This window comes from Musa acuminata, chromosome BXJ1-11, assembly GCF_036884655.1.
Source record: "Musa acuminata AAA Group cultivar baxijiao chromosome BXJ1-11, Cavendish_Baxijiao_AAA, whole genome shotgun sequence".
Lineage (NCBI taxonomy): Eukaryota > Viridiplantae > Streptophyta > Magnoliopsida > Zingiberales > Musaceae > Musa > Musa acuminata.
In genome coordinates this window covers 7,200,897-7,212,500 of record NC_088337.1, presented here as the reverse complement: position 1 = coordinate 7,212,500, position 11,604 = coordinate 7,200,897, and the positions used below count along the sequence as shown (strand labels likewise).

At 37.7% G+C, this 11,604-nt stretch overlaps 2 protein-coding genes across 2 annotated transcripts in view; one reads left to right on the top strand and one right to left on the bottom strand.

Annotated features, from left to right (window-relative positions):
- The window catches only part of LOC135586743 (large ribosomal subunit protein eL38z/eL38y-like), a 1,907-nt gene extending 1,012 nt beyond the window's left edge, over nucleotides 1–895 (top strand). Inside the window, exon 3 of the mRNA XM_065089651.1 lies at nucleotides 622–895. Coding sequence (XP_064945723.1) covers nucleotides 622–644 — 23 coding nt within the window. The 3' untranslated portion in view covers nucleotides 645–895. The remainder of the gene's footprint in view (nucleotides 1–621) is intronic.
- Nucleotides 896–1,104: 209 nt separating this feature from the next.
- LOC135597118 (tryptophan--tRNA ligase, cytoplasmic) lies at nucleotides 1,105–8,831 on the bottom strand. The gene is made up of 12 exons (XM_065089650.1): nucleotides 8,506–8,831; nucleotides 8,290–8,409; nucleotides 6,897–7,082; nucleotides 6,621–6,672; nucleotides 6,435–6,500; nucleotides 5,993–6,079; nucleotides 4,560–4,652; nucleotides 3,686–3,766; nucleotides 2,950–3,021; nucleotides 2,129–2,197; nucleotides 1,691–1,801; nucleotides 1,105–1,421 (listed from the first exon to the last, which is right to left on the bottom strand). The coding sequence occupies exons 1-12, from the start codon at nucleotides 8,748–8,750 to the stop codon at nucleotides 1,371–1,373; spliced, it is 1,233 nt and encodes a 410-aa protein (XP_064945722.1). The 5' UTR covers nucleotides 8,751–8,831; the 3' UTR covers nucleotides 1,105–1,370.
- Nucleotides 8,832–11,604: the final 2,773 nt, after the last annotated feature.

Here is an 11,604-nt window from a genome sequence, read left to right as displayed (position 1 = left end):
GTCATCTAGTTACAAAATGGATTGTAAATACAATGAGTTATCACTGACTTGGGAAATCTGGATTAGCACAATGTTGTTGGCTTCAATTTCATGCCCATTTTAAAAGCACAACATCGATATCAAGAACGAATTTTTGGTTGCAAGTAGTGATTTCTATAAAACTTGGAATTACTTCCACTACATTAAATTGCGTACAAGATGGTCTTACATGGATATGACACCAATCGACTGCAAGATATTGGAGTAATCACTAGAATGTCACAGGATAGGCCGGTTCTGATATTTTGTGTTGGGTCTTAATGGATTCTTTTTGGAGCTGTATCCACCATAGCATGGCTTTTACCAAGTATGAACATGGTATAGTTATAGACAACTTGATATCTTTTGATGGGTGTTTCAATCATTTGTACTTTCGCAATGGATTCTTTTTGGAGCTGTATCCACCATAGCATGGCTTTTACCAAGTATGAACATGGTATAGTTATAGACAACTTGATATCTTTTGATGGGTGTTTCAATCATTTGTACTTTCGCAATGAGTTGCAGCATGATCGATTTGTTTGAGATAATTTGGATTTGACATCCTCAGTGTTGGTGATCTCATTTGTTTTAATTTTGCAGGTTTGAGCGTCCAAGAAGTCTGAGGATGAAAGTTAATCTATGCAAGTTTGCTACTCTGACTCGAGCTTTGATGCTGTCGATGGGTTTATTTCCTCTTCTCATGGAAGGAACTGTGTAGCTTTTGATTTAATGGGTTACATGTTATGGTTTTGAGTGAATTCTAACTTACTATCTGTTTTTTGTTCCGCATTTACAATCGGAGATTGTGCTAAGTTAGAACTCGTCCACCTGTTTCTATTATTTGTGATCTCAATATGAAATGTTGGTGTGATCATCTCTCTTTTCGAGCATTGTTCTTAATCGACAATGGAAGGGTATGGTTTGTATACGGGGAAATAATCTATGTAAGGTCAATCGGCAAATTAGCAAGCGGAATAGCACTTATCTGACAATAGGATTTCCAGTAAACCCATCAAAGATTTATGACATGCCTCTAGATGTATAGACCTGACATGATAATTCTAAGAGATAAAAACCACTAGATGAAATAAAGGCAATAATGCATATTGGACATCAACTAGCATTTCAACTCTTAGATGTTTAATGAACAATTGAGCAATGACCATATATCGATAGCACCGCCATCTACTCTCTATATTGCAAGAAATCTCGGGGGAAATAACTGATTGCAATGCTGCCATTCCTTAAATAAACGAGAGAAAAAATGAAATACCCACACAAATCCTATCTTTTGCTCGCCTTTGTTTACACATTTAAGGTGCTGTGCTGGAATCGCACCGCTGAGCGTTTTAGCTGAACATGTGGGGAAGCGGTCTAACGGCCATGAAAGCATCCACCATCTGGACAAGCAAGAGAAGGCAGATTTGTTACCGTGGCTATGTGATCAAGCATACATCAAGAGCAACTAAAAACGGACATAAAGAATTGGCAAATGGATTCCTCTCTTTCATTTTTCTTTTTGTCTTGTTGTTTGCTTCTTGAACAATATCACTGCATATATGCTTGGTTGTTGTATTATCAACTCTGCAATAAAGTCGCTTCTCCACAAAATAATGCAATTTCCTACCTGACCTATGTGAGCAGGAAACTGAGCAGAATGCTTCCTTACCTCATCAGTGACTGACGCCCGTGCTCTCTGATGTCGCTCAACCAATTCAGATAGGACCTCTATAAGACGCTTTTTGACCTCCCCAGTCAACATTCGCCCAGCACCATATTCCTGGAAATTTATGAGATTAGCAGTTGAATTTTATAAATCAATCGAATAGCATACCACAGGCGAGGAACTTACAGTGATGTTTTCCTAACTGGGAGATATAATGCCAGATCAAGTGTAAGCACAACATACTATTAACACCTGCCATGGCATGGTGTATGGCATGGACCTACTTCTATGATTGTTTAGGAGATACCCACATCGATATGTCACCATGGGCATAGCACAATCTTATGGTTGGTTAATATGACTCCTAGCTATACTGCAGATGTGATCTATACTTCACTAAAAAACAGTGTTTAAGATGGAAATAAGAAATTATGCAGATACCTTCCTTATATGATCAAGTTCAGCATCGTCTTCAAGAAAGAACCCAAGGTACTTGACAGGAATATCAACCTGGCAACGATCCAAGACAGGAATATCATCATTTGATAAGAACATAGAGATAGCTGAAGTGCATTCATATACAAGCTAAAATTGCAGCAAATTAAACAAAATATTTTTGTTAAAGGATATACTAGAAACAAACATATTTCTTCAAAATAAATATTGACTAGTTTTCTAGTCTCTGTATCCATAGTCTCTGTTAACAAGTATTTTTCTACCTTTCTAGAATTTGTCCTTTCCTATCATTTCCAGCTGCATTTGGTACTCTCATAACTTTCTCCCTTTGTTTTTTCATGAGGCATTACTTATATGTACCTACCCGCTCCATCCTAGCTTAGACAGATGCTAATTGTGACTAACAAGGAAGAATATCCATAAAAGAGAATTCTATGCGGTTGGCCCACAACTACTAACATGCTTGATAGCAATACCAACCATAGACCACCAAGGGATGACCACCTCAGAACAACTAACATCCTAATTGACTTCGACAGATAGATTCGATTGATTAGACTGATTACAGGTAGATGTGCAGTTTTTAAATGTTATATTGTTTTGTAGTATATAAACTATGGAATATCCATTCAGGAATTTTATGTAGCATTACAATCTGCTCATCCAACAGTATAACTGCAGCTGTTGCTACTGACAAGAAAGTTCATCAATTAAAAGATACTTGCTACCAACAAGGAGTTCTATCACTTAAAAGAAAATCCAAAGACTTCAGCTTTCTTGGCGAACCAACATTTCAGAAGGATTACCTCTAAATTTGCTCCATATTTCCTGTGATTCTCAATTGAATCTTGACCGCCGGAGAATGCATACCTGTTCACCTATAAATATAGCAAATTACTATAAGAAAATTTTGTTTATGTTCCAAGTTTTAGCTCAAGCATCACAAAAATGCAGATCAAATCACATCCATGCATCACAGCAGGCAAAGGGATCAGTTATGACCAATATTTGAATTCATGATATATCATACTTTATAAAAGAAATAGAAACTGTCAGGAATTTAGTGTAAAAGTGAAATTTGGATATGTAATGCCAAATGGGCGCAGAAAGAAGTAGGTCAAAGCATCAAAATGGAAGAATGAAGCTGATGTGCTATAACTTGAGAATATAGGAACATTGGAGTCTTATCTTGCATTTTCAAAGTCACAAAGACATAGCTTCCTTGGTTTTAATGCATGATAACAACAAGAATGTTTCATGCAAGAAACTCACGAAATATTATTGTGTTGATAAAACCCTTTTAGCAGCTGGAGAGTTAATTAGCAAGCTATCAAAAAGTGGCACACAATTTATTCTGAAATTCATAAATAGAAATGTGGTGGTGGGAACAACACTGACGATATCTTAAATTATAAAAGTCAAATTTTGAAGGAAGCAACAACCAGATGACCTGGGGAAATGTACATATTTTCAAGCGAAAAATCAATGAGGTTAAGACCAAGCATTCAATAACATAAAAAAATGGTTAATAATTATGCTAACCTTATTCTTTATGTCCTTGGATGAATCTGTCACGTATATAGCAGAATTTGGATCACTGGCAGACATCTTTCCCGTCTCCCCCTTTAAGCATGTAAAATCAGTAAATAAAAAAAATACATAGTGATACCATAAGAAAATTACAAAGCAAAAGAACTCAAAGCTGAATTCAGCATAGTTCATAAATGAGAAATATTAATGGAAATGATACTGATGGTAAATCAAGCTTATTTAGTATGATCATCATAAACATGGAACTGCAGTATCGGTTACACCCATCTTAGTTACATAACAAAGAACAAAGTTAAATGTAATAGTACCAAATTTTGCACAAATGCTTCATGCAAGCATTAGTATACAGTATCACCATTATTTGGTGATACTGAGATGCTGGGTTGGTGGGAACTAGAACAGAGGGTTTTCAGTACCAAAATGGGCAGTTGGTATACCGAACTGGTGTTTTAAAGTTGAACCTGACTGGCTTTGTCCAAGATTAGGTGGCTCATTTCACGTATGGTTTTCATCTCCTGTGCTGCCTTGTGCATAGAAGGGGATGCTAGAGAAGCTGAGAAGATGATGGGTAAGACTAATAAAATGAGTGATCATAGATGAGGCAAGTGTTTTCTAATTTATTCAGGTTTTTTTACTTTGATCATTTTTATTTTGTTTTTGTTTTGCCAGCAGCACATCCAATGCTGCTACAAGGCCAAAACGTCCTTTTCTATGGTGATATTTGGCTTCATGCCAATTGCACAAACATACAACTCTCCATGTCAGCACATTCTACAATAGACATTTATTTGTCAATTATAACTTCAAAGAAGAGTATCATCAGTAGTTGATACACCTTCCTAACAAGTAAATGAACACCACATACCTGAAGAGCAGGGAAAAATGATGATTCAATTAATGCAGGTTTTTGATAGCCTATCCTAGGAGCAACATCTCGAGTCATTCTGAAGTAAGGATCCTGGAAAATAGACCAAATTACAAGTGTTAGGGAAAGTTACCTGTAACAAGTAGATGACACTACAATATATGCAGCTATGCGTGCCAAGACAAATGAAAACAAAACATTGGATCCTTTGCAAAGAAAAATAGGACGAAGGACATCATTAATGGTCTGCTCAAAATCATAAGAAACTTACTAAAGCACAATTTGAGTTGCTCCTGTAAAAGGCTAACTAAGTGATAAGATAAATATATTGTCATATCGTTTAAATATAGTGCATCTTTGATTTTAGTTCGTCTTAAGATGAAAGATTACATCTCAAAAAGAGAAGGATGAAATATTAAGCATACTCATCTACTGCAGATTTCTGCAAGTAATTAGAAATATCTAACAGAAACACTCTATCTATAGTCCAACAGTGACAATGTCCATTAAATTATAGAAAAATTATTTTAGTTCGAAATCTGGAATAACAATTGCAGTTACTCAACTATGTGTGAAGGCATAATTTTCCCGTCCGATATGATAGACCAGCATATACTAGAAAATGGCTGACAACCCACATATCAGAGTTAGCCATATTAATTAATAGAGAGGACACCATTTTCAAACAACGATTGAGCATGCCCATGCAGCCAATGAACTTAACATGAGAGGCATGTTACATGGCAAAACATGCCAACGTACTAATGGGTCAGCGCATAGCAATCTGCATAAACACCTAGACCAATGTGCTCTTCCTCACACACATGCTCATATGATCACAGTGTGGATATGTACTGCAAAACTGAAAAGCTTATCTATAGAACAGTAAAAAGTCAATATTAAAAGTTCACTGAAAATAAACTTAAATCTAAGACACTCTCAGAGTAGAATTGCAAAAGGAACTAAAATTTACTTGGAAAGATTTTAGCAGCTGTGAATTCCTCAAATAACTCTTAGAGGTTTAACTTTTTTCATTATATAAACAATTGCTAGTACCGGATGCTTTAACTCTGGTCATCTGCACAAACACAATATGCAAGTTCGTGCAAGATATATATCCTGTTTTCCCATTCTTTCAAAGAAAGAGATGTTACTAAAACCAATAGGCCAATATGGTCCATTCATATGAAAATTAAAAAACATGTATAAAACAAGAAGTGTCTCTCATGCTGGACTCTGATGTATAAAGAAGGCAATCTCCTCACCGTTCTTTGCTATAAACTACATAAACATGAAATACCATCAAACAATTAAATAAAAAGAATTACACATTTTGGAATACCTAGTGAAAAAAAATTGTAAGCAATTATCTGTAGGATATATAAAAAAGTTAAATCTTAATTGGAAATTTGGTTACAGACAGCGAGAAGCACCTGGTCGATGGCACATGGGATCAAACAACGAAGGTTGTCTTTGCCTGAGAAGAGATGTGGAAATGAACTAGGAAATGATGGGACAGCCTACAAAAGATAAGTTGAGAAGATCAGGAATCATATGAAGCTCTAGTAACTATTTGTTCAATCACCAAAGCCAAATTCCGACAGATAAGCATGTCCATTTCATTAACAGAATAACAGTAAGGAACATTTTGCATACAGATGATATAGATGTTACTATGCCAAACTAAGGTCAGAAAATTCATGCAAGGTTCAAAACAAAACTTCTTACAAGGAACAAAGCTTGTCAACTTCCAGACATTCGCCATGTTGACTTGCTCAAATAGTAATATTAAGTGCACCTAATTATGCAAGTGTTTTGTGTTGACCTGAAGGAAATTTATCTCATAATCAAAAGCAAGAGGTGTTGAAATAGAACCTGAACAGGTGGGAAGCTGATTTTGCCAATATGATCCTCATTGGTAAAGCCAAATATTCCCACAACCTGCATTTGAAAAGCACAATAGAAAACTGAATAAACTAACACATGGCACACCTTGTGCACATAAAAGAAGTTATATAACAAGAACCATAATTATTAGAAAAGTTATTTATTAGCAGTCACCTTATTAAATGTGACACATTTTGCAACCTTAACCATATTCTCATAGAAGGCACTGCAAATAAATCTCAGGTCATTAGAATCCATGACAAAACGTAATAAACTATCAACATTGTCTACAATTTTTTAAAGAAAGAACATCTTTCTCAACCAACACAAAGGCAGAAATCTGAATAGTTCACCTCACCACACCAGTGGATTTATGGAACAAGACCAGATATTTACATATTACATATTTGCCATTCCAGTGAAATAACGTAAGAATAATAGAGACATTACCCGCCAACATAATTGAAATCTGAGAAAATGAAAGTTCTTGTTATGTCAAATCCACATGCAATTATGTCTTTTGCATTCTCACGAGCAAGCCTTTTACTTTCTTCCACTGTTAGGTTCTTCCACATGCATTTTTCATCATCAGTTAGCTGTATTACAAGAGGAACCTTGAAAGCATCCTGCAAGTACCTGTAGAAAATGGTAGCTCAAAACCATGATCAGATCACAATTTTGGCTTCTGATCATATTTAACATATTACAAAAACATGTAGGATATAATGTGATGAGTAAAAGAAATGAATTAGATTGGTTTCTTTATCACTTCAGTCAAATACTTCATCAGATTCTGATGAGATTTCTCCTTCAAAGTTGTCAGAATACCTAGGCAGTCATTGGGATTGACCCAAAGAGTTAAGAAGAAGGTCTAGGTGCAACGGTGAACATCTAAAACATTTACCCCGAGGCCCAATATGTAGTCACTTGTTTAACAAAAAAATCTACCAGAGCCTTTCTCATAATGATGTATATTCTCATTTCCATCCTTTTTTAAACTCAAATCCTATTATCCAATAAATCTGAACCTTTACAATAAGCAGTCCACCAGCCTTTTAGAGAACATATTGGGCCTTGGGGTTTAAGGTAACCACCTAGGCCCCACCTAGGTGCACGAAGATAATTGCTCATCTCAGAATAATTTATTGTCCCAAAATCCAAAAATAGTTAGGAGCCCATATGTCGGGGTTAGTTCAGGGGCCTAGTGAGCCTGAAAACCAAAGTAATCCCCTATGATTTGCTTGCTAACTAGCAAAAAGAGATACTTGGGAAGGTTCAGTGCATTTGTTATCCTAAAAAGATTTTCTCATCAAACGGTGAAAGATGTAACCAACAAAGCAAAAGAATAAGGACAACATTAACCATAGTTATCAATAAGAACATATTGATGAAGATTTCCTCCAGGATGTGACTTGGTACCTCAGTAATAAATTAGAATTCTTAAAAATTTCAATATTCCTGCTAAAAGATAAATATCATAGAGATGAAGTATGAGATGAGTATGGACTTTGTCCTTTGTAGTCAATTAGCAAAATACCATCACCGAATTTTCCTTATTATGAATTTCATTCAGCCAAAGAAATGGATGTAACTTATACACAATTTTCAAAACCCTCAGGAGCAAGAAACATCCAGAATATACTAGAAAAATCAAAGTTTTGACACGTACCACCTTAACACCATATGGAAGAAAATCAAAATAGCTAGAACCTCAAGCAAGTGGAGCAAGTATTATTCTATATTTGATAAACAGTGAAACGCTTTTACTAACATAAGCTAACAAATTTCATGATGAACATAGAAATGTATTTAGGAAGAGTAACTTACAGACAGTGACACCTACTTAGTGAACATGAAGGGCACCAAATGCCCAAAATGTAACGCCTCAGAGGAAGGCCCTCTGCCCGTGTAGAGGTAGAACTTCTCGCCCCTCTCATAGACATCAAGTATCTCATTGAAGTCCCTACCCAGAACCAACCAATAACAAGCATGACTTCAAGAACAGCACCGAAAGACCGAAAGGAACCAGAAATAAGGAGAGCGAAAAAAAAAGCCGGACCTGTGGGCGAAGAACACGCCGCGGCGGAGAAAGACGTGCGCGTGGCGTCCGGTGAGCCGCTCGACGCGCCGTACGAGCGGTTCCTCGAGTCGCTGGCACCCGAACTTCTCGATCAACTTGTCGTAGTCGATCTTCCCCCCGTCCTTCGCCGTCACCTCCCACGGGTTCACCACCTGCTCCTCCTCGGCCTCCCGACCACCGACTCCGCTTCCGACGGCGTCACCATTCTTCGGCTCTTCCGCCATGGGAGACGTCGATGGAGGATCGCGAAGCGGGTGACGATTAGGGTTTTGAAGGCCCTTTTCTGATGACCGTTTAGGACTCCTTAAGTATAGAGTTACAAGTAGGGCCCGTTGTGACTTAAGTGTTTAATAGCAAGGGAAGAACGCGGGTATCGTAGGCAGAAAGCAAAGCCGAGGAAGAGGCAATGTTTAGCTTGTGGTCGGATCCGGATCTGTCGATGGATCAAATATAACCAGGGGTGTTGACGGACCCGATAGCCCGCATATGATCCAAAACCGACCCGCTCAAACGGATCGGAGATATAGATCCAAAAAATTTGATTCGATCCGTTTAAAAAATCCGTTAGAGGTGTCTTTTTTCACAATTTTCCCTTTTAATCAATAATTATTAGCGTTAATTACCGTTTAGAAATGCTTGTTTCTTTTATTTGCTTTCTAATGTCTTTGACAAATAGGCATTTAATCTCTATTCTAAGTCTCCGTAGCAGGTGCCAGGAAAGCACCCCAAATAGCCGCTCTGATCCCAGACAACATTACATTTCAAAGACCAGTGGCCGAAGGTCAACAACTCCGAGTCCAAATTATCACACAGCTGCCACCGTCCAAGACTTGGCCAGCTCTCAGCTCTGATACCTTCGGAACACGAGACAGACAACAGTCAAACTCGTCCTCCTTTTCTCACTTTTGACCATTTCAAACCCCTTTTAGTCAACACGAAAACCACCGTCACCTACCTCGCCCTCTTATATATATTCCCGAGCTCGTGCTACCACCATCGACTCGAGCAAGATTTTCCTGCGGGGGTTTACAGTATAAGGAAGAGCCATCCTCCGGTATCGAGCCCTCCATCGAAACACCCTGCCATGGCTTCTCTAAGGTCTTGCGTCATCTGGGTCGTCATCGTCGTCTCGATCGCCGCCATATCGAGCATCGAGAGAGCTGATGCAGCGAGGCCTGCCCCGGGTGGCTTCGACGGCGCGAACTATCTGGCGTACACGGGCGGCATGTACGAGAAGGCGAGGGCAGCGCTGGCGACGTGGATGGCGAGGTTGCCGTCCGGCTCCAGCCCGAAGGGCCCCGGTCACTAGCGGTGGCCGAGGGGGAACGGCAGACTGCAGCATCCTGTTCCTGTATAAAACAGAGGAAAAGTAGTGAAGAAAAAGGCATCCAATTTTTACTATTGATTCTTTGATATAATTTTCTTCTTTTGTTCCATCTAGAGAAGATGTAAAAGGGCATCTCAAGTTTGTTTGCTGACAGATCAATTTAAAGGGAATTGTCATGTTATTTTCCTTCCTCCACATGAAATATACACGCAGCAATTCAATGATGACTAATCTAAGAACCATGATTCTAAATATCAATTACTTTGTCATGACATGCTGCTTTAGCTATATTCTGAGTAATAGTCAAACAACATCTAACCTGTTACAGGTCTGCAATTTGCACGCTTATAGCTCAACATTTGCAATTCAACGAAGTGAATTTGATTTTGCACAAAAGCTTCAATAGACACAAGCACTGTCATTCTCTCCGAACCCAGCTTTTGGGTTCAAAATCAGAAAAAAAAAAAAAAAAAAAAAAAAAAAACAATGGAGACCAATGAAATAAAATGTTTAATGAGTATAAAACAAAACATACAAGAACGTCCAATCAATTCGCCTCACAGGGAATGCTGTTCAGCAGGCATGACAGCAGTCCCTCTCTTGCAAAACAAATTCAACTGATCAGTGCTTGTGGTTCCTGTCACAAGAAAAAAAGTGCTAATTGAGCAACTCTAGATGAACTACACATATTCTACCTGATTACAATATGTACAATGATCAGAAAAATTGCTAGGCTCATGGAAAATGCAGCTTCAGTCTAAGGTCTCATAATTTTGAAAATTTTCTCAATTTTATCCATTCTCTCCATGGTTATGATGGAGAGTTCCTCAGCAAAAAGCTTCATTATACCAATTGTCATGTGGACCTAATTGAGCGTACAATCTTTTTGTATCCATGGACCATAGAATAACGGCATTAGTTTAGAAAACCACAACCTGTTGTTGTCTCGAAGAGAAGCGAAATCCAACTGCAATCATGAAGCATAATCATAATAACAATATTTTCAACTTGACCTCTTAATTCTCCATAGTTGGAATGAGAATAAAGCTGGTTGCTAATTCATTCAGAATAAGGCAGCACCACGGAAATTATCATTTAAGCAAAACCAATGACATTGAACATCCCAAAAAGTCAGCCTTTTAGCCACATTTAACAACTAACAGCATCAGCAATGAATTGATGCTTTCAAGTTAATTCTTACATTGCCTCACTGTCGTGCAATATCCATACATCATCATATTGCATGACTATTGCATGACAGCATCAGCGTGCCACCCTATTTCCAATATTCACACATTGCCTCACAGTCATGAAAAACAGCAGCAGAAAATTAATTTGAATATGACAAGATAGTCAATTTTGGCTCATTATATAGGTTGCTCAATCACACAAAGCCCATGGAACAAAAGCATCACAAATTTGACTCATTGTGAGTTTTTCTTAAATGAAGCTTGTTTCTTCTTGAGATCAGCAGTCTTCTTCTTATCCTTCCACTCCCTGATCTTCAAAACACTTACGTAAGCTTTAAGGACATCCACATACAAGTTTGAAATTTTTAATGATCCTTCAAGAGAACTGACAAGTCATCTATTTCCATAGCCAATTAACAATTGCATTCAAGAGCAACTGCTAGATCCCTACAATTCACTTCTGTCATCCAATACTTCTTTCTTGGAAGGGCCAAATTAGCTTTTTATTGAATTAAATTCTTATCCACAAAGTAAAGTGAAATGCACAATCATCTAAACTGT

What these genes read in the sequence shown, in the direction of transcription:
- LOC135597118 (XM_065089650.1), bottom strand. Translation starts at nt 8,750, where the DNA reads ATGGCGGAAGAGCCGAAGAATGGTGACGCCGTCGGAAGCGGAGTCGGT. An exon ending in GGCGTGTTCTTCGCCCACAG is followed by an intron (nt 8,410 to 8,505) that starts GTCCGGCTTTTT and finishes GGTTCTGGGTAG; the next exon opens with GGACTTCAATGAGATACTTG. An exon ending in AACTTGATCATATAAGGAAG is followed by an intron (nt 1,802 to 2,128) that starts GTATCTGCATAA and finishes ATAAATTTCCAG; the next exon opens with GAATATGGTGCTGGGCGAAT.